Source organism: Cygnus olor, chromosome 2 (assembly GCF_009769625.2).
Source record: "Cygnus olor isolate bCygOlo1 chromosome 2, bCygOlo1.pri.v2, whole genome shotgun sequence".
Classification (NCBI taxonomy): domain Eukaryota; kingdom Metazoa; phylum Chordata; class Aves; order Anseriformes; family Anatidae; genus Cygnus; species Cygnus olor.
In genome coordinates this window covers 134,943,312-134,969,161 of record NC_049170.1, presented here as the reverse complement: position 1 = coordinate 134,969,161, position 25,850 = coordinate 134,943,312, and the positions used below count along the sequence as shown (strand labels likewise).

The window sequence follows — 25,850 nt, the reverse complement described above, 5'->3', positions numbered from 1 at the left end:
TATATATATATATATATAAAGAAAAAAAAAAAAAAAGCATAGTGTGTTAAGAAAACGTTAGCTAATGAAATAACCCATCTCATTTACAGAACTCACATGAAAAAATCCTAGTGGTCCTGATATATACGGCATTTTCATTCCCAGCAAGTACTTCACTTGTGAAGTCACCACATGTGTCGCTGCTCCTGTTGTCATTGCGCTGATCACTGGTTCTGTTAACAAGAAGGTGGCACTGCCCAACTGCAGCATAAACATTGCTACCTGGAAAGCAAAGGTATATGCATCAGCAAGCGTAATAAAGTGCAGCTTCCTGGTGATAGGGCAGTGAGTCCTTTTAATAAACTGTAAGATAATTGAGAATAGAACACACAAGTCCTCTGAAGGATGAACTGAACTTAAAACTGAACCCGCTGGTTCATCTGCGTTATCTCACTCACATCACGGGTTTACCAGACTCTACCTTTAGCTTAGTAATGAAAGCCAACTTGGAAAAGCTGTCTTCATGTGATGCTTATTATTCTCTCTTGCTCAAATATGGGATAAAAACAAATACTATAAAAACATCAGCTGAATAAGCATGGTGCTAAGATTCATTCCTGCTCCTCTGATATTCATACTGAGTAGGCAAAGGGTCGTGGTCCACCTAACCAATGCCAACTTGTCAATAGCATGATTCCCAATGTCAGTAATGTCAATAGCTACCAAATTTATTAGGTGCTAAAACTGCAGAGACATGAGGCTTACACTGAGCTTTGCCCTGCCCCAGGCCACTGTGCCACCAGTGTCCCCATCCCACAAAGTCACACATCATCTTAGCTCCTCTGGCAGAATTTTAGCCATCTGATATCCTACTGAACCTGAGCATATTGTCTGATATATCATGATACTTGGTGCTCTTGTGCTACAATATCATAATATCAAATATTTCTTGTATGACCAATCCAGTATCTCTAGTTACATCAACTTCAAATGCAGAGGTTTCTGTTTTTGCAGCTATTCAAGTAAGGGAGCTACAGAATTTGCTTTAGATGATGGAGGGTACAAAAATATTTTCTTCTTTACAGAAAACCAGAGAAGTTTATATAGTTTCATGTTCTGTTTCAACAAAATTTATAAAGTTATAATAAAAGTAAGATATCTTAAAGATTTTAAAAATCTACTTCCTATGTACTTCGGCAATACTTGAACTAACTTAAAATAGAATATCTGTATACAATCAGAAAATTTAAAACAGGAAGAAAAACTCAACATCTAATTTCATAAACACAATCCTATATTCAAACTAGATTTCTCCTCTAGGGAAAAAAAAAAAAAAAAAAAAGAAAAAGAAAAAAAAAAAGACTTTGGCTCAGCTATATTTGATCTTGAAGATAATTTCAGCTGCCCTGCAACTTTTACAAAAGTTATTTCAGGGTGCAGGGATAAAGATCATAGAATATTATTCCTCTCTAATCTGGGAATCTGTTTACAGCTATTGTAGATTCTTCATACGAATATAGTACAAAACCCCAAAGTATTAAGCGTCCTACTACATTATCTCCCTTTATCCCAGACTGCAATCACTTATTTTCTTTAAAGAATGAGATTTGACAGAGCTTATTTCTTTGACCAAGGTTGTTACTGACTTACAGATGCTACTGTGGTTTGCATAACATGTAATACTTTGCTGGATGACATTAAATTACATTTAAATTATCCCCCTTACAATGAGTTCTGCAGACTCACTAGATCAAAAAGTGTTGTGGTTTTTTTTTTTTTTTAATATAACTTTTATATCCTTTTGCATTTGTTGTTCTTCTGCCTGAAAAGTTAAACAACTCTGCTCAGAGTTGTTTATGACAATACTTTCCATGAGGATTAGTTTGTGTTTACCATATTAAATACAGTCATTTCAGAACACATCAGTCTCCTTTATTTTTGTTTTTGTTGTAGTTTTGAGGTTAAGACAATCCTTTTCAACTGTTATTATTCCTTACACATGACCACCATTTGTTTTTTCACCATAAATCTCACCTGTATGCAGCAAGCTAGAAGTATAAAAGCTCACAAAAAACAACAATACAATTAAATAAATTTAAAAATAAAATAAAAACAGAGTGGCTTTTATTTAACAGAATAACCTCTAGTGAACAATTTCCTAATCCCTTCAAGAGATGAAATATGAGAATCTTTTTCTCTATTCCCAACTAATAGCATGTGAACTGCTCAGTACTACAAAAAAAATCAGAATATTGATTGCCATTCCAGATTGGACCCCAATAAAGATAATTACTGTTACACTCTCAGTGAGTAGTAATTTAGTTAGTCATGCCTAAAACCAATAATTACTAGCTTCAAATATTTTGTTTATCTGTTCCAACAGTGTGCCTATTCAGATATTTAAAATATTTTTCACAGTAGCAAAGTTCAATAAGGAATAAATTTTCCCTCCTCTGGCGAGTTTTTCTTTGTTTCTTAAGATCAGTTTGTATTATATTGATGTAAAATTTCTAAACATGTTATATTTTAGTTTCCAGAGGATGAAATGGATGTTTCTTTAGTTGCGGAATCAAAACCACAGAGGCTGTTCAGTGAAGTAACTAATATCACTGAGAAATATTAGTTAATATTAGCATTTCAGATAAAGTTATTATTACTACAGTGAATTACAGAGATTTACGATTGCGGAACATTACAACTTCTGCATCACACTCACATTTACTTTTTTTTTTGACCTTATTTTTTTTTACTTAAGTTTTTCAGCATTTTGAGGCCATGTGACCCTACTTCACAGGTAGAAACTAAAAGGTTGGTCACATTTAAAGCATTCTTATTGTTTTTGTATAACTATGGGTTGTATAAGATAAATACAAATCATGACTATGGTTTCAGATGGGCAATTTCTGTAGCCACTCAATGAAACAACAAGCACCAGCCTACGCTGATCATCAGTCTCTTACTGTAGAAGGTAACTCAGGACTTCCAGAAACAAAGGCAACTCTTTATCAGCATGTACATCCTGCTCTTTATTTACTTTATAGCTAAATTAATTAAATGTGCATCCACAAAGCAAACAGAAAACACCTGAAAGGAAGGGTGTAATTTTCAGCATAAGCTGGCGTGTGAAATTCCTGCTGTCCTTGCATGTAATGTACAGAACTGCTTAGATGGAGAGGAGGTAAAAAGTTGTTTGGAAATCAACTTCCCAAAACCATTTTCATGTGAGTTTTCTTGTGACATACATACTTTGTATTTTTAGCATTTATACAGTCATAGATCAAGTCTCAAGTTAACCTTCTCTGCTGGAGAACAGACAGTCCATAGCTTGGCTACCAATGCTTTTTGGATAAACGCTATTTGAGAGTAAGCTAATGTGACACTGCACAATTGCAGCACATCACATTACATCATAAAATCTTTCACCCACTGAGCAATAATCAAAATGCAGAGTTTAATATTCTTAAAGAAATTTACAGTAATCTACTTTATCTTCATTACTGTCATGATGCTCATTTTTGTAGGTTCCTAGTCTTTTCTGGTATACTGTATGATTTTCCTTCCCTGTTGATGCACAAAAACTACAGAGAAAACTGACTGTGAAGCTTCAGAATAACAAATAAAATACAAAATACTGTCAAAAGCAAATAAGTTTCTCTTTTTGTTATTTGTACTAATGCCGTTTTTTTTCTAAAACTGTAAAAGGAATAAAATTTTCACATAGTTTAGGATTGTCTCCAGGTTTTTTTCCTTTTTCAAAATTTAGTTCTTAGGGGATGAGGGGATAAGTAATTCAAAGAGAGAGTAATCTGAGTAAAAAATAAATAAATAAATAAATAAAATAAAACAGTTTCTTTCTAGTTTCTTTCTGTGTCTTTTTCAGTACCTCACAACAGGAAAAAAAATGCATTAAGTAAATTCTCTTGAGATTTTGCTTTCACCAGATATACATTCTTGATAAAATTCATGCAAATGAAATCAGAAGGAGCTGTCAGGGAAAGGGAAAATACCCACGATAATTTGAAGGGAAAAAAAAAAAAAAAAAAAAAAAAGAGATCACAGAAACAAATTATAAAACCAAGTGATTAAACAGAAGTGGTGGAATAGAAGAAAAAGATGGGGATTTAGCAAGGAGAAGAGATATGAGTAACTGCAAAAAGCAGACTCCTCTATGTTCATTAATTCAAGCACTTTTGGTTCTTGTCCACTTTCAATACTTACTTCCCATGACAACGAGCTCCGTTTATTATTGTTAAAATTCCACTCTCATTGTGTAGTCAATTTAACTTTATGGCCAGTAAGAATTTTTCATGCAGAACAGGCTCTTTGGAAATCACTAATCTCAAACTTTCTGTCCAAAGTAATTGAGTCTGATAACGTGTTACCTGTTGCATGAATTCAGTTTTGGAGAACATTTTAAAACTCTCAAAACTCCATGTTCTTGAAGGAGATGATTCTTTTTTGAACAATACACAGAACAAGAAGTGGTGGTACTCTTTTGGATCATTTGCTGCCTGGGCTAAGATGAGTTCAAGCAGAGGGAATATCTCTTGGAAGGAAACAGTACAGACTGTGAGCCTCTCATTTGGTATTTTCTGTAGATTATCTCAAAATCACAAGTTGCAAAAGTGAAGATATCTGGAGAACTTCTGGAGACCAACATGACACGGACAGTTCAGCTTCATTGAGTCACCAGTTTAAATTTCTTTTTGGCCTGTTTAAATAGACATAATTGGTAGCTTTTGTTCTTTTGATTTAGAATCACAGAATGGTTTGAGCTGGAAGAAACCATAAAGCCCACCCCGTTCCAACACCCTGCCATGGGCAGGGACACCTCCCTCTAGACCAGGTTGCCCAAAGCCCCATCCAGCCTGGCCTTGAACACCTCCAGGGATGGGGCATCCACAGCTCCTCTCCTCTGGGCAGCCTGTGCCAGTGCCTCACCACCCTCTGAGTAAATATTTTTTTTTCCTAGGATTACTGCTCTTAAGTTCATTATAGTTGAGTTAGAAGTATTTTGTAGCTTCTGGTGGTGTGTGGAATGAGCTTTCCTCACTCCAGGACCTGAAGACGACTTCTTTCTGTGGTCCAGACTAACAAGTAGCATGCTGTGTTGTGCTGTCATTGTGGGAACCAGAACTCCTATCCATCCTAGCTGTCCTTTCTAAAATACAGAATATCAGCCTGCAGAAAGTCATTAACCAAAGCTTTCCATTGTAAAAGGAAAATGAACTATTTTCCTGATTACCACCGTATAATAAAGATTCATGTTTGTTTTCAGAAAGAACTACGTATTACATAGAATAGCGCAACATAATTTTCTCTACAGGGAAGCAACTTATTGGATGAGAATATTAGCCTTACAAAAACATACTTCATGTTCAAAGGTACTCCTTCCTTATTAAGCAAACTTATAGCAGGTCACATAAATAACCAAGTGTAAAAGTAGAGTTTAATGCTTTTTAAATATAGTAGCTGAAAAATAGTGTCAAATCATTTTTCTGGCCAAGTAGGTTCAAGTCTTTACCTACCCTTTCTAAGAAGGAACATGCTGTTTTGGAGAAGGACAGTTCGTCCTTTGGGTGGAAAATGCCCATGGTAAGGAATAGTCATAGCATCAGCCATTTATATGTAATTAGGGACTGGTTAGAACACTGTGTTTCAGTGTAAAGAAACAGCTTTATGAGCAGATAACAAAACAAAGGTTTGCTCCTTTCCCAAATTAGTACCGTCCCAACTACAGTGACGATTCCACTTCTTTTCACATTTCAGGATGTCCTCAATGGAAATCTTTTGCCCTAAAATACATCATATAAGCATTCTCATAACAGAACACCACACCTATTCTATACGATTCATTAATTTTTAGTTTAGTCTGATCAGAAGACGACACAGGTCACTGATGTAGCTCTCCACTACCAGCAAGATTCACCTTGTCTCCTTATCTGATAATTGCAGCAACTGCTAGCCAGGAGAATGGAATCAAGAAGAGAAATGTGGATTCTCACAATTCACAGCACCTAAGATGATGGCAAAATTTAATCACAGCCTTTATCTGGACTTCCACCTGAATGTCACTGATGCGTAGCCTCTAGGCAGTCCTCTGGGATATGGGAAATACATATTTTAATCTGTTCTCTGTGTCCTAGATAAATGCTCTGACCATTACACTTCCATGAAGCACTAGTGGCAGCACAACAAGCACCAACTATATTAGTAGGACTGTAATAAAAACAGCCTTACTGACCTGGGAGAATTGCCCACACACTTGGCACAGCTCCCTCCCAGACTCACTTTGAAGACTCGGGCAGAGGATTTTCCAGTTCTTCTCATTCCAATCAGGCATAAATAGGACGGAGGTTAAGATAAGTCAGCTGGGGCGGTTTAAAGCATATGAAAAAGCAGAACTTTTCAGAATGAAAGAGGAAGAGACCTAGAGGATTTACACACCTAATGGGATTCTGCAGCAGCTAAGTAAAATTTTTCTGCATTGGATTTTGAACTTAGATAAATGCACGAAACTTCCCATTTTAGGCATTTGGGCATTTTAACACACATGTGGGGATGACATAAGAGACTGCCATTCTCTGAGCACAGCACTCCCAAATGTGTATGCTCAGAGGACTTTTAGCTGTTACAAGCACTGTGCACATGATGTAGTGGTGTGTTACACTCATTGGTGCACATACAGAAGCCAGGCACAATCACAGAGTCACTGAATCGCAGAATGGTTGAGGTTGGAAGGGACTTCTGGATGTCACCTGGTCCAAACCGTCTGCTCAAGCAGAGCCACCTAGAGCTGTTTGCCCAGGACCATCTCCAAGGAAGGAGACTCCACAGTCTCTCTAGGAAAGGCATGATGTGATCTCCACCAGGTCTATCTACTCTATATGTTGTCTCTGGGGGTTCCTTCGTATGGCAAACTGTTGTGGTTTAGCCCAGCTGGCAGTCAAACACCACACAGCCGTTCGCTCACCCTCCCCCCTCCCTCTCCGGGATGGGGGAGAGAAACGGGAAAGTGAAGTCTGTGAGTTGAGATAAAGACAGTTTATTAAGACAGGGAAAAGAATAACAACAACAATAATAATAATAATAGTATTAATAGTAATAATGTATATGAAATAAGTGATGCACAATGCAATTGCTCACCACCCGTTGACCGATGCCCAGCCTATCCCCGAGCAGCCGGCACCCCCCTTCACCCCGGCTAGCCACCCCTATATATTGTTCAGCATGATGTCAGATGGTATGGAATACCCCTTTGGCCAGTTTGGGTCAGCTGTCCTGGGTCTGTCCCCTCCCAGCTCCTGCTGCATCCCTAGCCTGCTCGCTAGCAGGACAGAGAGAGGCTGAAAAGTCCTTGGCTTGGTGTAAGCACTGCTCTACAACAATTAAAACATCAGCATGTTATCAGCGCTCTTCTCATTCTAATCCAAAACATAGCACCCTGCCAGCTACTAGGAGGAAAATTAACTCTGTCCTAACTGAAACCAGGACACAAACTCAAGTTATAAGTCTGTAACCAATAAAAGAAAACAAAACCAACAACAACAGACATAACAACAACAACAACCACAGCTAAAATGGCCACGCTTCTTGATACTCCCTACCAACTAGCATAAGCACATGCCCCAGTCCCTTCCAAGTCCCAAGCCACTGGAGATGCCAATGTGGGCTCCTTAGCTCATCCTTTGCATGGTAGAGGCACCCAAAGCACCAAGTGTAGGGATCTGGGTTTCTTCCAGGAGGTGAGGTACCCAGGAGGTGTTACAATGTTAAGTGCTGGAACATTTCTTCCATTTTAATATTTACAAGGAAAGATGGAAGCCTTCTTTGAAGACCTAAGCAACTGGCAATACATAAAGGAATTCAGTGCTTGTGGTGAAAATAGGAAAAGAGAAAAAATTAAAAGACCTCTGATCATTTGAATAAGCTTTGGAGAATCATTTGAAGACATCTGTTTTACTAATTTATTTTGCTTTAATGATGGGTGTATGAACTCTAAAGAGAATTTAAAGATGTTTCCCCTACTGTATTTAATTATTGAATATTGTATAGTATTTCTCTTCAGGCCAAAAGCAATAGAAAACCTCAGGAATATGTCGGTGTTTACCAGAGAGCTGATTCATGTTTTGTTTCTGAAGGAGAAGGAAAGGGAACACCAACAGCAACTGAATGTTATATTAGAGCTGACTGAATGTAGTTTTACTTCACATTACAACACCCTAGGGGCATGTATACAAATAATTACTGCATCTCAACCAGCAAATTCTTAAACCACATTCAGTCTATCATTCATGAACATTAGACCAGACCCATGGTCAGTTTTTCTCAGAGAAGTGAAAAAAGTATATTACAGAAGTCAGAGCTGTCACAAATGCCAAACATCAGCAGCATACAGAATATATGTTCACCATTTACCTGAATGATTCCTCCCAGAAATGAAACTGCAGCTGCAACTCCAATCCTCTGCATTTCAAACTCTGATAGGCCCAAGACTCCTGAATTATTGTTTGCAGTGAAATTAGTGCCAGCTGAGGGAACAAGACGTTCGACTGCATTGGCAGATATTAAGGAAGTCAAAGCAAATGTTCCTATAAAAAAAATAAAAAAGCCGCAGATTAGTTACCAAGGATTGTATATCTGTGCTGATCACTAATGGTCCCTTTTTCAAAACTTGGCCATTTTGTGTGAGTGTCATTTTGTGCAATCCTAAAAATAATTTCTGCGATAATATTTTTACATATTACAAATTTCTTCATGTAAAATACCATTTGTACATGTAAATTGAATGCAAACTTTTCATGAGAATATTTATTCTCATATTAAACATATTAGACAATATTAGACATATTAATAAAAGAGGTTGAAACATAATTATCAACAATTATTTGAAGATATCACAGATGCTTTTGACTTACCATGTGTGTGATGAAATATTTTTTGTCTAAAGGTCCCAAATGTTCACCATTCAAATTTCTAGGGTAATTAAATCATGCTATATACCTAATACTTAGCACAATATAGTTAGCAGATGTGTGTGTTAAAAAAAAAAAAAAAAGAAGAAAGTATTTGCACTGGAGGCAGGTTAAGAAAAAAAAAATCTTTTCTTAGAGAGGTAAAGCAAGTTTAATGAAACATAGATAAAGAAGGATGATAATCCAATATTTTAAAGGACAAATATATCACATGGAGCTTCAGTAGCACAGAAAATGCCCAGTTATGTCAGTGCCCCTCAATGGCACATCTGGCCCAGTACTCTGACTCCAGCTGTTGAAATCAGAGGTTTTACTCAAGGAAAGCACACAAGCCTGGCCACTTTCTGTGGTCTATTCCCCTCGTAAACCACAGCATCCATAGCTGTTGTATTGAGGATGCTAGTGGGTACATCCTTACCTGGTCCTTTTAGATTTTCCTTATGGACTAGCATTCATGAATTTGTTAAATCTCTGTTTGAGCCTGCTTGTATTTTCTTCCTCCACAGTGTCCTCTGGGAGCAGGTTCCAGAGGTTAAGCATCTGCCGTAGTATTCTCTTTATTCTATACTTTCTTTTAAAGTGATCTCTCACCAGTTTCACTGAGCTCTCATTATTCCTATTCTTCCTTATTTGTACAGAACCTGGTGAGAACAGTTCTACCATCACCTTGGCCTCGATATAGTAAAACTCCCATCACAAGTTCTTTGGGACCCTACTAGGACTCCTCCACCCTGAAAAATGACCATTGAGTCTTATCTTTGTCTTCTTGTCCTTTAACCAGCTAATAATTAATAAAAGAACTTTTCTTCTATCACAAGGGCAATTTAGTTTCTTTAATAACCTTTGGTGTGCAACCATATCAGCAGCCGTTTGACCATTCTGATATCTTACATTAAGTATTTATTTTTGTTATGTGCTTTCTAACACTCCTACAGAACTCTAGGAGGTTAGTGAGATGGGATTTTTCCTACATAGAAGTCACGCTAACACCTTTCCAGCAAATTCTGATCATACATAACTTTCAGTGATCTTATTTTTTACTGTAGTCCGTAATAATAGGGGAGAAATACAGTTTCTAGGATTCCATCCAGAGCCCTTCTGGCAGTTGAAATCACACTGATAGCTCAACTGTCTTGTGACCTTGTCACAGAATGTCCCAGTTATATCTTTGTCAGAAAGGTGTCACAACAGTTTCCTTCCTGTCTTCCTCATTTTGATGTATTTAAAGAACTTTTAACTACCAGTTTGATCATCTTCTCCATGGCAGTTTTCAAATTCATTTTTTTAGCCTTCTAAAATTCCTGCATATGTCTGACCTACCACATTTCATGGCCTTCTTATCACAGATAAAGACGCTGTCAGAGGATCCTCCAAAATCACTTATATCAAAAGCAGACAAGAAAAACATGTAGGGATTTGTTATTCAGGTAAATAATCTTTCAAATTAGATCAACCGTGTCACAGAAGAGATATTTCAAGTAAAAGTTGACAGAACATGGCCATTGATGAAATTTCCCATTTCATGCTAACATAAGTGACTTAACTAACAAAGGACACTCTTGTAGCCTGTGCACATATAGAGAGTCCCGTTGATATTATAGAAGCTGCTGTTAGGAGAAGAGATTTTCAACTATGTACAAGAGCAATTACGGAGCATTTGGAGATCTGAGAGAGGCAGTATGGCTCCAATTCAGCCTGCTTGCCACAATTACTTAACTGTGGCTGATGGGATAATTACATGAGACATTTCTACTGAAAGGATCAACAACACATATCACACAAGTTTATTTAAAATAATAATAATAAATTTGTTTGTCTGGAAGACATCTGAACAGGTTTCCAGGTTTTCACAAAAGGGATTGTGCAGGAATCCTCAGCCATAGAATTGAGGAACTCTCAGCAAATCACTCTTTGAATGCTATTCCCTCCCAAGGATAAAAGATCAGCCTTAGCTGCTTGCACTTACCTGTTGCCTTATCTGTTTTCATTAGTAGAATTTAGGTCAACCAGATACTGATTTATCCACTTTCCTACATATGAGCATATGAGACATTCTTATCTTCCTAATAATCTCACAATAACAAACAGCTGACAATCCACTGCCAAATTGTTGTTTTTAAACATCTTTTTGTTATAGATTCGTGTTTTAATATATTTAATGAAAAAAAAAAAAAACTGTTCTGAAAAAAAAAAAGTATACTAATCTATCTCTACTCAAGTGCCAAAATTATTTTCCATATTCTAAATTTTCACTTTAAAAAAATATTTCTTAAATCAGCGGAGTACATTCCATCACTCATTATAGCTTCAAGTTAATATCAGCATCCACAGCTCCTTCTCAGACATCAGAAGGCTCAAAAACTTTCTGCGCCTTTAAGGAAAACAAACTTCCAGCTTTCCTCCTACTCTAAAATAATGTATACCTGTTCAGAAATTTTAAATAATTTAACTGAATATTAGAATGCCTGGCATAAGAATTACTAGTCAGTCAAACATAGCATTGATAGCTTTTCCCCTAAAAGGTAAACAGAATTTACCAAATTTCTTTGTCCATGTTGCAAAACCTAAAGACACTAATATAATTCAGACGCACTTTGCCTTGTACTGTATATAGAGATATACAGATAGATATTTCTAATGGGTAAAAAGAGTTTTATTAATGCTTTCAGATCCAGTCACTGGTCCCACAAGCATACATTAGTGGGAACAATACGGGATGCCACAAGAGTGGATCATATAACATGGAGTGCACACTACTTGTCCAGGACTGGACAGAATATTCAGGACTAGGCTTATATGCAGCTCTGCCGATGTCAGGAGTCTGGTACTTCTGGGCTGTCGTTTCCTCAAGCTTGTCCCTGTTGAACTAGGTGAAACCTCATTTAAGGAAGAGGTGGATCTCCTGGTGTTTGGGTAATTCAACATTGTGTAAAATGGAAAAAGAAATCGTTGTAAAAAGAAGAAAAAAATATATAAATATATTTCTGTTTAGTCTTTAAATTATTTTCCTTCCATTGATCTTATAACACACTTTTACTTCAATTGCCAGTTCCTTATTTCTGAAAACATTTTAACAAATAGACACTTACCTGTCGCAACATGACGTCCCATTCCAAATATGGCATAAATAATGGCAGGGAAGAAAGAGCCATATAAACCAAAAACTGGATGGACTGAAGACAGAACAGCAAAGGCCAGCCCTATGGAAAGTTAAATGAAATTACTTCTTTGCATGAAGGTAAAATAAAATTGTTCTGCATTTTTTTTTTTTAAATGAGGAAATGTCTATGATTTTATTAAGAGCAGTAAAAGAAACACATTCATTTACAAAAGTCTAGACCGTAAGCCACTGCAAAGGCAACTTTACAATGAGGATCAGGAAGAACTGAGAAAGGTTTTTCATCTATTGTCTATAATCAAAGTCTTCACACTTTCTTCTGCATCTTCGCCACCAACAGAAACAAATTGGTCACAGATATGATCTATGGCCTCAGCTACTGTTTTTCCAGGTTGTCTCAATAAGTGTTTCCAAACTATTTTAATAGAAAACCCACACAGGAGGAGGCAGTACCATTCCACACACCCCCATCCCAACAAACAAGGGTTTGAAACTGCCAGGGCTCCAGGCAGTCAGATGGTTATTTCTTACAAGCAGTTCGAAACCTATAATTTTGGTTTGGACAGAGCCCTTTCAGTCTGCTTTCTTCTAATTTTTTAAACAAAAAAGTATTCCAGAGTTCATTGTTTTTAGGTGCCTGGGGTTTTTTAATCCTTCAGATATTAACATTTTTTTCATTATGTAAAGCTGTGTGTCCAGAAACACAGAAAATATTTTATTTTTATATTGAAATGGAAAATGAACTGAATCGGTTAGGATTTAACTTTACAGATTACTAGTTACCTTCATTGCTTAGCTATGGAGGACAATGTCCATCTTTCTCCAGGAAATCTTCTTTTAACAGAGACATATCTGCAGAGCAGCAGCTGTGGTTGCTGTTCAATTTCAGATATCTAAGATAGCAAGCAACTCTACATTGACTTCTTACAATGCAGCAGATAGACTCCTCTGTCTGTCATTTCACAGTTTTTCCTTCTAGCAACTAAGATTAGGAGAAATTGCCTGGCAGAGTTCCTCCATAAATCTTGTTGGATACCACATCCTGCAGTAGGGAACACAGGAGTGGCTTGTGGAACACACAAGGTGCCTTTCTGAAGTCCACCTTCAATGTGAGTGACCAGTCTAAGCTTTTATATAGATATATGTGTGTGTTCTGGGAGAATGATCGTGCATGGTCTGGGACAGAGAGGTGGTTCATATCTATGGATCCAAGGAATCATTAGTTCTTTTATACGCTCTCTGTCTTGCATTAAGTGTTCAGCCTCCATCAGTGATTACAAGGGAAGCACAAAAACTCCCTCTTCACTAGGAAAAGGTAACAATTTTGAAAAGCAAGTTTTAAAATAATGTCCATTTTTGCAGAAAGCAGATTAAAGTCTTATAATACCTAACATTAGAATTAAATTGTATTAATTTTGGACCTTGAAGCTTTCCTTCTAAAAGGAACTGAAGAGTTTTCCTCATAAAAGGAAATGGTTCACATTTAATAAGTTTTCACCCTAAGAAACTTTATAATTCAGTTCAAGAAGAGGTTACCTTAGAAGTTGTACAAAACAAAACTAGAGGTTACTGTGATATACCACAAGCTAAGCTAAAATACTTCCCTTCTGGGACCACTAACTTTTTCCTATTTGATATTTCCAATTAATACAGGATTAAGAACAACATACATTGTTTTCCTTTTAAATACTGAGAGGAAGAACAAAGGTTCAGCTACCACAAAATATTCTGTTGTCATCTGACTGTAAAAGCCAATTATTGCCTCTCTACATGTATTTACATTTTTATATGTTTCCTAGGACATTATGACAATTGAAACTTTTGACAATTATGGCCAGAATGTGTTTGATCCAGCATAAGTTGTACAAGCTGTGTGTAGAGCACAAGAAGCAACACAAAAACTGCATCAACATCTCATTTCAGTTCTCTGAACAGGCCACAGAAGAACAGGGAGGCACAACCTGAACTCCTACAGCCAAGTTCTATAAAACTGAAAGGGGCTAGCCAGACCAGCAACCCCCAGGATCCGTCAAGGAATTTTGCTTTGCTCACAGACTTACTGCTGAGAAACACATCTCATCTATAGGCAGATAATCTGAACATAAATCTGGCCCTTGTTCTTGTCTTTTCACTTGTGGACTTTCATAGTCTTCTTGTATTAAGTTTCTAGAAGTGGTGGCTCATTCTTTTCATGGTGAGGTCATGGCAGTTAAGACAGAGCTAAAATTACCAGTCTTTGATTCCAGTCCTAACTCTGTTGGGTTTTTGTTCCTGTTACTGAAAAGTGTCAATTGTGTGTAAGAGCAGAGGGGCATTATAAAACAGAATTAGTAAAGACTTCAGGTTTTCTGGTTCGACATATAATGTTCTAAAAGTTCAAATACATTTTAAAGATATAAGCAGTAGTATATTTCAGCTCACTTCATTAATTTTCATATTAAACTTTGCTACAATGCATTCCATATGCTCAAGAACTAGTCAAAAGACAAGAAACATTATTTTAATTTTTTTCATTCCAAACAGTAAAAATACTCAGAAGAAATATATCATAAAACAAGGATCCCATGTAATCTTCAGTGGTAACGTGGAGAACCCTCAATGGCAGTGACATTAAGGTTCTCATATAAGAATATAAATTCCATGGAAAGAAATGCAAACAACAATAAATTCAAATACAGTACATTAATATTGTGGTTCTTTGCTTTAACTAACTCCTTATCATAAGATAACAGTGTGCCATGCAGTTTCATTGAAAACCATGCTCTCTGGCTAACACCAGATGCATAACAATCACAGCTTGCCACACTGAAAAGCAAGAGGTGTGGCACCACTGTTGGTAGCTGTCAAATGAAGTTAACTATAGAATAACAAGCTTGATACAAATAGAAATAAGGCCTACCACAGGAGAAAGGTCTCTCAGTTTGCTAATGTGATAGTTTCTCCTAATTAGGCTAGAGGCAAAACCACAGTCACATAAATAAAAAATATTTTCCATAAAAAGAACTATGAATCATCATATTATGATCAACTAGTTAACAATTTTCTGCATTTGGAAAAAAGCTGGTGACACATATGTATGTTCAGAGGATATCTATACCATGTCTTTTAGAAATGCTGTATGCAAACCAGAAGCAGAAAAAGTAGCAAGTCTACAATTAATCCTAGGAGTTTAAAAATTTTCTTCATTTACTATTTACTGTGAAAAACTATACATTTAATAGATTTTCCTGTAGCATATATATTCAAGTAAAAGTGTATTATTGTAACTTTTCTTTTCTTAAATGAGACTATATTAAGAGGGCCAAACATCAAGTTTATAGAACCCCAAACAACACTAATACATCTTATCCCGCTCAAAACGTTATCTACAGTCAAGAAAAATCTCTGATGCTTCAGAAAAAAAGTCATTTTTCTACTTATTTTCAAAGCTGAATTATGTAATAAGAAAAGCATTTCCTCTAGATGTCCCGAAATGTAGAATTAACACATATTTAATGAGTCTCCTATCAATCCCTCTTGGAAAACCAACAAATTAAACAGCCGATGATTCATATCTAAGGCTTTAATTTCTAACTCCAGGCTAATAATTTTTACTGAGTTAACAAAATATATATATATTTCATAACAATTACTTAACACAAATCTACAGCCCTGGAAGATTATTTGGCACTGGCGTGTTAAGAGCTATTAGCACAAAAAATGATCCTTTGTAAATAATAATATTTTCCTCCAAAAATTGGAAAGCTCGGTATCAGTTCTTTTATGGTGCACACATACAGCTCATGCTTGCAAGATCCCTGTTTCCTAATGGCATAATTTGCTGGGGCTACACACGCAGATTTTACCTTCTGCCTAACTTATTTGAAGAGAAGGTACAAAGAGCTAAAAATCATTTCTTAGTTCATCTGCCATTCAGAGCCTGAAGAAAATGAAGAATTTAATAGCAAAATGGGAGGACATATTCTGCAAAACTTAGCATAAGTCTTTCAGAGTTCACACAAGTGTTAGCAACCATTAGAGAATGGTTTTTGAGGGATCACAGAATCACAGAATCACAGAATCGTCTAGGTTGGAAGAGACCTCCAAGATCATCTAGTCCAACCTCTGTCCTAACACTAACAAAACCTCCACTAAACCATATCACTAAGGACTACATCTAAACGTCTTTTAAAGACCTCCAGGGATGGCGACTCAACCACTTCCCTGGGCAGCCCATTCCAATGCCTAACAACCCTTTGAGTAAAGAAGTTCTTCCTAATATCCAACCTAAAGCTCCCCTGGCGCAACTTTAGCCCATTCCCCCTCGTCCTGTCACCAGGCACATGGGAGAATAGACCAACCCCCACCTCTCTACAGCCTCCTTTAAGGTACCTATAGACAGCGATGAGGTCTCCCCTGAGCCTCCTCTTCTCCAGGCTAAACAACCCCAGCTCCCTCAGCCGCTCCTCGTAAGACTTGTTCTCCAGACCCCTCGCCGGCTTCGTTGCCCTTCTCTGGACTCTCTCGAGCACCTCCAAGTCCTTCTTGTAGAGAGGGGCCCAAAACTGGACACAGTACTCGAGGTGCGGCCTCACCAGAGCCGAGTACAGGGGGACAATCACCTCCCTAGACCTGCTGGCCACACTGCTTCTTATGCAAGCCAGGATGCTGTTGGCCTTCTTGGCCACCTGAGCACACTGCTGGCTCATATACAGCTGCCTATCAACCAGTACTCCCAGGTCCTTCTCGGCCAGGCAGCTTTCCAACCACTCATCTCCCAGCCTGTAGCGCTGCTTGGGGTTGTTGCGCCCCAGGTGCAGGACCCGGCACTTGGCCTTGTTGAACTTCATACAGTTGACCTCAGCCCATCGGTCCAGCCTATCCAGATCTTCCTGCAGAGCCTTCTTTCCCTCGAGCAGATCGACACACGCACCTAACTTGGTGTCATCTGCAAACTTACTGAGGGTGAACTCGATCCCCTCATCCAGGTCATCGATAAAGATATTAAAGATGCTTCAGTGCAGCACCTTCCCAAGCAACCATCACCTTCAGTCCACAGAGACTGGAGTATCTCAGCTGTATTAGTCATACAGTATCTGAATTGCATCTTTCCCCATGTGCCATCTGAGAATTACGTCAAAAGTATTTTTGGGAAAGCACTGTTCTACTCCTCCACTTTGCAGATTTCCAGATACTGACGCTTGTATCTTTATGTTCAAAAGAAAGTATAATCAAGTATTACGGTAGTAGAAACAAGTGGACTGTGTAACTCATTTATGAATTCTCTAATCAAGATATCTTGACCTTTCTGTACATAAAATTTTACATACTTACACCCAAAAACAGGTAGAAAAAAAATCTAGAATTTTCTTTTCTTTTCATGAATATCTAGGAAAGAAAAAAAAAAAAGACTATTGACAGACAAGCAGAGATTAAAGATTTAGACCTATTACTATTATACACCGGTCAGCCATAACACATGAAGAACCTGGCCATCTCCAGTTTAGAGAACTAAACTATGAGGTAGCCTCTTGAGTAGCATCAACACTGTAGAGAAATAAAGACCAGTCATTGGCTGATAACAGGCCTTAACCCAAGATAAACCCAACTTTATGAGACCTATGATGAAAACCATCCATTTTGACAAAATGATGGTCAAGGATCTCAGCACTAATAGTCTTCTTGATCTCTCTGACCTAGAAGTTTCTAGGTGAAGTCATTTTTTTCTTCAGGGAGTCAACACTCCCTGGGTTTGTCAGTCTCTGTCCATGGTGCTCAGGTACCTCCCAGGTGCAGGGATGGGACATCATACAGCTTATCTGGTCATACTGACACATATACCTGTACCTAAGGCTCCAGAGGATTCAGAGGTCATTCAGAAGCTGAATTCACATTCCTAGGAGTCAGTCAGACAGGTCTGCATTAGCATATGTGCAACTTGGAAGAATCTTAGCAGACATTATGAATGAAAATAGTGCATTCACAGCAGCACCAATGCCTTAGTTGTCTGCTGGAAAGTTGTATAAATACGAAATATTGCCCTGCATTTACTTACTAATATGCTACATTTCATTATCAGCTTACATCATTATTCTTTGTAAGGGAGAACTATACCAGAGTTCATTAGGAGACTTTCTTCCACAAATCATTTATGAACTACATGGATTCTCCAATGCATTCTCTAGGAAATTTTTTGGCTCTCATTCCAAACGTGCTTATTCAATTTCATCTACACATGCTATTTGTAAGCCAGATGTATATTTACAAGACAGATCTATTCCTTAATAAAATTATTAGCTCTAGTTAGTCTGCTCAGAGTATATTTATGTCTACATTTATGGTCAGAGCCTGAAAAGAAAAAAAGAAAAAAGAGAAAAAAAAAAAAGAAACAGCAACTATCACCCCTGAGAAGACAGCTGGGGTTCCTCCATGAAAAGATATGTGTGTGTGTGTATATATATATTATTTATATACTATATTATATTATTTATATATATTATTTATATATAACATATATATATATATATACACATATACACACACACACACACACACACATATATATATATATTTGGCATCGTGCCTTCCAAAACACTGGGCACCAGTTCCGGAATGCATGAAGGCAGTATAGTCCTTTTTTTTTTTTTTTTTGTCAGCATGATCTCCAGCTAGTGTTAAGGAATTAGTTGTTCAGCAATAAATCCAGCTCAAGATTAAATTAACTTTAATTAAAACATACAAAACACACCAATCCTAGGCAAGTTATTATTGGGCTTGCAGAATTAAAAAAAGTTGGCAGGAATAACAATCCTGATTTCATCAGATGCCATCTACTTATTTCACTTTTAGAGGAAATATGCCTCAAGAGCCCTCCACCCCTCCAAAAAACAATCCACCAAAACCTATTTGAGCCAAAGCATTTCTTTCTCATGATAGGTCATAGGAAAGCCAGCTAATGTATAACACTACATATAAATTCTATATGAAGTATATCCATGTTCTCACTGACTACAAAAATAGACTTTTTAAAAAAATTGCAGACCACCACTGTAATCTCAAATCCAATAAACATGAAAGTCCAAATCTTGTACCCACATGCTTCCATATGGGTACCCTTTGAGTATATGCAGTATAGCACATAGTCACACCTTTATTTTGGAACAAATAGCAAAATGCTTATGAATCCACCAAATATCAGGAACTTAACAAGATGAAGATGGAATCAGAAATACAGTGAGGGTTTGTGGAAGATTTCTGTGTGTTTTTTTGTTTATTTGTTTGTTTTTAAGATAAACACTTATCTTATACCGCTATCTTATACCGCAGTTTAAAACTTCAGTTTTGGAGGAGCAACTGATATTGTAGGGAAACAAACTTGTGAAGGATCCCCTTGTGCACTGTGCTCTGATCCCCTTTACAACAGGCAAATATAATTTAATGCATATATGAATTATGTGATAAGGAGATATATCTCTTTATCCTGATATTTTAATTGACTGTTTTTAGATTTTTTAGTCTAAATGGATTCATGCTACTTTATACTCATTTGTTCATGTGCTCAACTGTTTTTTTGTTTTGTTTTTTACTTTAAATGCTATTAGTAGACAGTGTAAAGGTCTCCAAGATCCTACAATGGAAAGTGAAAGGTGCAAGTATTATCATCACCTGGTGAATGACAAAACATAAATTAAGTCATGTATTTGCCAAAGCAGAATTCTCTCTGGTCATTAATAGCTTACAGAAGAGGATTACAATTATCTAAACCTAGATCAAGATCTTGGAAGGAGTTTTGAGGGAAGGGTTCATATTGTCTAAAGTTAGGTACCTATATTAGGAATTTACCTCCAGAAAGAGTAAGACAACTTCAGTTGTTAATCGGAGAACTTGCTTTGAACATTATGTAATGTCCTAACCAAAGTACTCTGATTTACACTTTGGATACATCTGTGTCCCCTAACTATACAAAGAACTGACATATCTAAATAAGTTATGCACACTAATATATGTATTCAAACAGATTATGTGAGATAATTAAGGATAATTTCTGTGGCTATGAACTCAACTGCATAACAGAGGGTAAAATTGCATAGCCTTTTTCAGACAAGCTCAGATTTATGTCTTTGCAGACCATGACAGTCAGAGAAGCTTACTGATGGGTAAGCATTACCTGCATGGCTTCTAGATGCCATGTACTGTGTGGACGGTACACATAGTTCTGAGGGGAAAAAAAGAAAAAAAAAAAAGAAAGAGATTCTAAACAGAATCAAAAAGAGAAGCAAAAACTGAGATGGGCATGCAATATATCAAGCAGTACACATTGTATACTTTATACCCCAAGAGAAGGCACAAAGGTATTTGTTTGAAAAGATTACATTGGATGAAGAAGGCTAGCAAAATGGATTAATCAGAGATGTATCAACAGATTGGTAATGAATAAATAATGCCAGGAAAGATCACCTATGTAAGGCCTTGAAAGTAAAGATGAATAACTTGCTTAGTGCAATAAAATGTTACCTCAGACTGAAAATGAGCTAAGCAGCTGCATTCTGAACAGATATGAATAGGTTATAGCACATGTTCAAGAGGCTACAGAAAATCAGTTTGACAGGTTTATGAGATTTAGCTGCACGGAAAGACTACATCATAATGCATCTTAATGTTATCATGCAAGAAAACTCAGAAAAATTCAGACAAAATTTTATCAAAGTATACTTCTTGCACATGTAGATGAAGTCCAGGTCACATGGCAAAGCCACAAGCAAAAATTTGGTATTACTGTGACAGGTTAATGGATGCGATACACTAAAGAGTACGATCTGCTTTTAACTATTTTAAACATGAACAGTTTATTACCCACAATACCACAGTTATAATGGCTGGGAAATACCTCACCTAAATTTTCATGTCTACATCATCAGTGGCTACACCTGAGCCAGTCCCCTATTACTTTCAATGGAAATCTTACCAGTACAATCAGCCTTGACAATGTAGATGCCTGGAGTTAGATGAATCACACCTGTAGTGGGTTGACTCTGGCCAACAGCTAAGCACTCCCAAGCCATTTGCTTGGTCCCCCCAAAGGATAGGGGAGAGAATCAGAAAAGCAAAAGTGAGAAAACTTGTGGGTCAAGACAAAGACAGTTTAGTAAGTGAAGGAAAGAGAAAAACGAGCAAACTAAAGTGATGTAAAGATAATAACTCACTACCTCCCACAGCGTCAAGCACCATAAATTCACTCTTACCAACTAGATTTCCATTGACTGTAAGGAATGCAAGAGCAGCTCCTTGACAACTAGATACCTACACTGCAGAATGTTTATTTTATTTACACAAGTTTAATTTGGAGAGAAAAATCTTATTAGGGACTTGCAAATCATCTACACGGAGACAGTAATTGAATTTGCGTGTATGGGTAAGGAACAAAGAACAAAACAGAAAGAAAAGTCTTCATATTTTAAAATCATCTTCCTGCTGATGGGGTATTAATGAGTTTTAAGAGGGAATGAAGTACTAGTCTGAGAAGCAAATAAAGGATTCAATTGCTAATTTAGAGACTTGTTTCTCTAGTCTATCAAAAACAGATTTTTGAGAAACAGACAAATCAGGTAGTAATTACGAAAACATGAAAACTCAGATTTCTTAGCTATCTCTGAAAGTGTGCTGCAAACTTCAGTACTGGATAACCAAGTTCATTTAAGATTCTACGATTATTTTTCAGCCTTAGGTATCAGAGTAAGAGTAATGATTCTATGTTTGAAAAATGAGATATTGAGAACGACATTATTAAATAATTATAGTTTTGTGGGCTTGAACTAATGAATCTTGGTTTCTTTTGTCAGTTTAGATTAAAGGTTGACTGCCTTTGCAGTCCAACAGTGCAAGCTCCAACTGAATCTTTCCAGCAATTAGGGCATTAAAAGGCTTTTTTTTTTTCCACTACACTTTAACTGATGTCTAACAAGATATGAGTTTCTATTATCAATTTTTAGAACATGTAGGATCTGTTTTCAATGGTTATTTTCATACAATTTGTAGAAACATAATCAGATTGGACACATCTTTCATCATCTTCTGTTGAATTAGCTAAAACACTAAAACTAGAGGACATAGAGACTGTACAGGTATTGTTTCAATAGGTAAACAGGACAGAAGAATTCACCAGTGAATTCTGAGACTCGTGAATTAAGATTAACTTGCATTTGTAGTAGACAATAAAACAACTATAGGAGCATGTGGAGACGTACTGCTTGGTTTCAGCACAGACTTGGTGTTGAGCCCTCCTTCTTCGCAAATGCCAAATAGCACATCACGATAATCCCATGACTTTCTTTCCCATCTCCCTACCCTACCCTGTCCAGTCTCCCCTACCTCAGTACTGGATCCACTACTTACACTGGATGATCAATGAATTCCCTACGCATGGTCAAACACAAATTAAGCGTGTTTTGAACAAGCTTCAACAGAATTTGAAGGGCAGTTTCAGAAGGTTCACTTTCTACAGAGATTATTACATTATGGATTCTTTGATAATGATTATATTTTAGTTGGATAACATGAGAGAGTAAACATAACACCTTGGAAGCCTTCTAAAGGTCTATTTCTTCCACACTGCACACAGAAGTAAAGACAATTAAATATTCAGGTATCAGGCCTTTCTTGTGCACCGTTCCTAGACTCTGCCCCACAGGACATACGTTCTACTTATTTATGTCATGATGGAATTCATTTTAATCCTAATTAAGTGATATATGAACTCGTGATTTAATTTTTGAGTACCTGACTTGAAGGTACCTTACAGAGTTTAAAGGCATAAGTCACATTTAGATAGCAATCACTTCTACACTGAAAATCACAAGATAAGTGGAAGTAGCTCTTTAAAATTCTGTCCAAACCAAAAGATAGCATAAAAACAGCTATTCTAAACTATTCAATACCCCTGTAAAAAACTTTGGGGAGCAAACGTTATCTGCATACATTGATCACTAGTAATATCATTAATTTAGTCTTTTCTTTTTCTCCCTTATGCAAGGTAGACTCCAAAAACTGCTCTTGCATAAGAATTATGCAGACGCAATTTCTAAAAAGTCTACAAGGAACAATTATAAATGTAACCTTTGCTGTATTTAGTATGATGCCATGACACACTAATGGCAGTGACTTCCTTCTTTCCCTTCCTTTACAAAGAAGAGACAGCTCTCTCCTAATTTTTTGGTTAGAAGTTGAAATGCAGACACTTTACACCAGATCAGAGCACCTGCCGTCTTGAATATTCTGAATATGGCCAATACCAGATGAGTAAGATATCCCACAGTAGGAAATTGTGAAAAACAGCTCTGAGGGAAGGTCTTTCTTTATTCTCAAGCTACTGGACTGCTCTCTGCCCTGGAGCATGCAGCTCTTATCACTCAGAAAGCTGTTGTGTATGCATACTACTTCAGATTTTTCCATAACTGAAGTATATTTCCTTATACTTGAATTTATTTAAAATATGTTGCTGTGACACCCAGTGACACTGTGCTCTGCATGACAATTATCAGTCGTTTCTAACTTTTTCATACCAGTGTTTGATTTTTCCATTTTCTATCTTTACTGGATCATCTTAAATTAATCTCTCATATTAATTAACTTCTTGGTACAAGACTCAAACAATAAATTTCTGTCTAAAACCATGAGCAATGTAGAACTGCTGGTAACTTAATATTTTTCATGTATTTCACCATGCTGTTATAACAGCATTTTAATTACAATTGTTGCATATGTACATACCAGTGAAATTAGATACTTTACAGTATTACAGTATTAAGGTTCTTAAAGTTCAATCATGCCAATGCAGATGTTCCTAATTACCTTAAAAGCACAAATACTTATACAAACTGGTTGTTTCCAGCTCCAGTGTAATTCAATTAAAGTAGTGCTTATAATTTAACAACGTGGATGATAGTTAAGCATAGCTAATATGGGAAATTGTTAAGAAATAGCATATATAGTTTATATAAGGCAAGGAGCTGAAATCCATCTGAAGCAGACAAGCAGCTGGGATTTGCCTCAGACATGTATAAAATATTACATAAAGAAGGTGACACTATCAAGATATATCAAAAATGGATGAAAGCTTTTATTTCCCAGTAGCAATCACTTTGCAAACTTGCATTATTGGGACTTTTGGTTTCTGCAGGTCATTCCTCAGGGTTTTCTTTCTGAGAGTTTTTTTTTTCTTTTTTATTGATTTTTCTTTATTTTTAAATTGCCAAATGGAGTCTAGCTCCACCCCTACTTTGTATCGCTGCTTGACAAGAGGTGTGCTAGGTACTGTAATACAGCCTTAAATCAACATAGAACTGAAATATGCAAGCTGCGTATGCACACAGACCCTCCCCATGGGTAATGTTTCTGGCAGAAGCACCTCTTAACTACAGAGTATTGTTAACTTTTACTGCTGCATACTGGGTTTACACAGGTAATAGTAGCACGCCAATGCTTACTCCAGAACGGCATTTCTTAAAATTCAGTTATAAAATAGACACATTACAGTGCAATTATCATATAGATATATTTTGGTTTTTTTTCATGTAAAATAGGAAAATATGGTCATTTAACTGATTAAAACATCAGATACAACCATATAGCTGTATGAACAGATTTACTGTTCTCCTACCTCCAATATTAAGTCTGAAAACCTGTCAGAGGGATGGGATAGTAAAGTTTCAGTTCAGAGCAATCAGTTAAAATAACACGAGGTATTTCCATCCACATTTTGTACTTCTATTATATACACATAAGAGTTAATACTGTAAACTCATATTTTTATTGAGATTAAATCAACATTGAAAAGGTCAGCATGTATTTGTCTTAAAGAAAGTTTTAGGATAATAGTAAACAAGGCGGGGGATAAAAGAAGACCAGAGAAGTTCAGCAGGACCCCAGCTCCAAATATGACCCTCAGCTGTGCTAACTGTACCTTGTGTCACCTGTTGAATGGCTAGCATCATCCCAGAAACCGCGTCGGGAACCAAATTCTCCTTCCAGTCGTAGGCGGGCACCCACTCCAAAACGGGCAGCCGCCTCATCCACCAGTGCCTGATGTCCTCCAGGCGAAGAGCCCGAACTTTCCTCCAGCCCTCACTCCGTGTCCTTTTGCCCCCCGGCATTGCCAGCCCCGGCCGAGGCTCCCTCCAGCGGGACGCACGGCTTGGCACCACCCCGCGCCGGGGCGCTCTCCAGGTGGCTTCCGAGGGTTTGCAGTTCCAAGGCTACAAGGGGGGGGGGGGGGGGGGGAAGTAAAATAGAAAGGAACAGAGGCACGTAAGGTTTCTGCAGCCGTTCTCTAACCCACACTGGATAAAAGTACTTATTAAGCGCTTTTAATCATCTAAAAGTGAAACGCAGAGATCCCGACTCCATTTGGGCTCGCCTCCCCTTAGTTTGGGATCCCTGCCCGTCGCCTCCCGCTTTATATCCCGGGCAGCTTTATAGCCCCTGTGCCTTTGGCCTCGCTCCAGCTTTAGCACGGCGGGACCCCCACCGGCACCGGCTCCCCCGCCCGGCTCCTTCCCGGGGGTCCCCCGGGGCTCCCCCGCGGCCGCAGTGGCCGCCCTGCCCTCGGGGTGCAGGTCCTGCGGTAGCTGCTGCTCTTGTACCCCTCGTCCCGTGGTAGGCAGCGTGCAGATCCAGAGTGATAAGAGCACGGGGAGCTGTAAATGTCAAGTTTACACGCCTTGTCCCATATGGAGCAAGGACACGGTGGCAGTAAGGCTTTCAGGTCTCTGGATGACAGAAAAATAATTAGGTTAAAATAGAAG

General features: G+C 37.5%; 1 protein-coding gene across 1 annotated transcript in view; it reads right to left on the bottom strand.

Moving 5' to 3' along the window:
- Positions 1–25,400, bottom strand: part of SLC26A7 (solute carrier family 26 member 7) — a 66,729-nt gene extending 41,329 nt beyond the window's left edge. The window contains exons 1-4 of the mRNA XM_040546449.1: positions 25,010–25,400; positions 12,044–12,154; positions 8,398–8,570; positions 97–261 (exon numbers count right to left, since the gene is read on the bottom strand). Of these exons, the coding sequence (XP_040402383.1) occupies positions 97–261; positions 8,398–8,570; positions 12,044–12,154; positions 25,010–25,199 (639 nt within the window). The 5' untranslated portion in view covers positions 25,200–25,400. The remainder of the gene's footprint in view (positions 1–96; positions 262–8,397; positions 8,571–12,043; positions 12,155–25,009) is intronic.
- Positions 25,401–25,850: the final 450 nt, after the last annotated feature.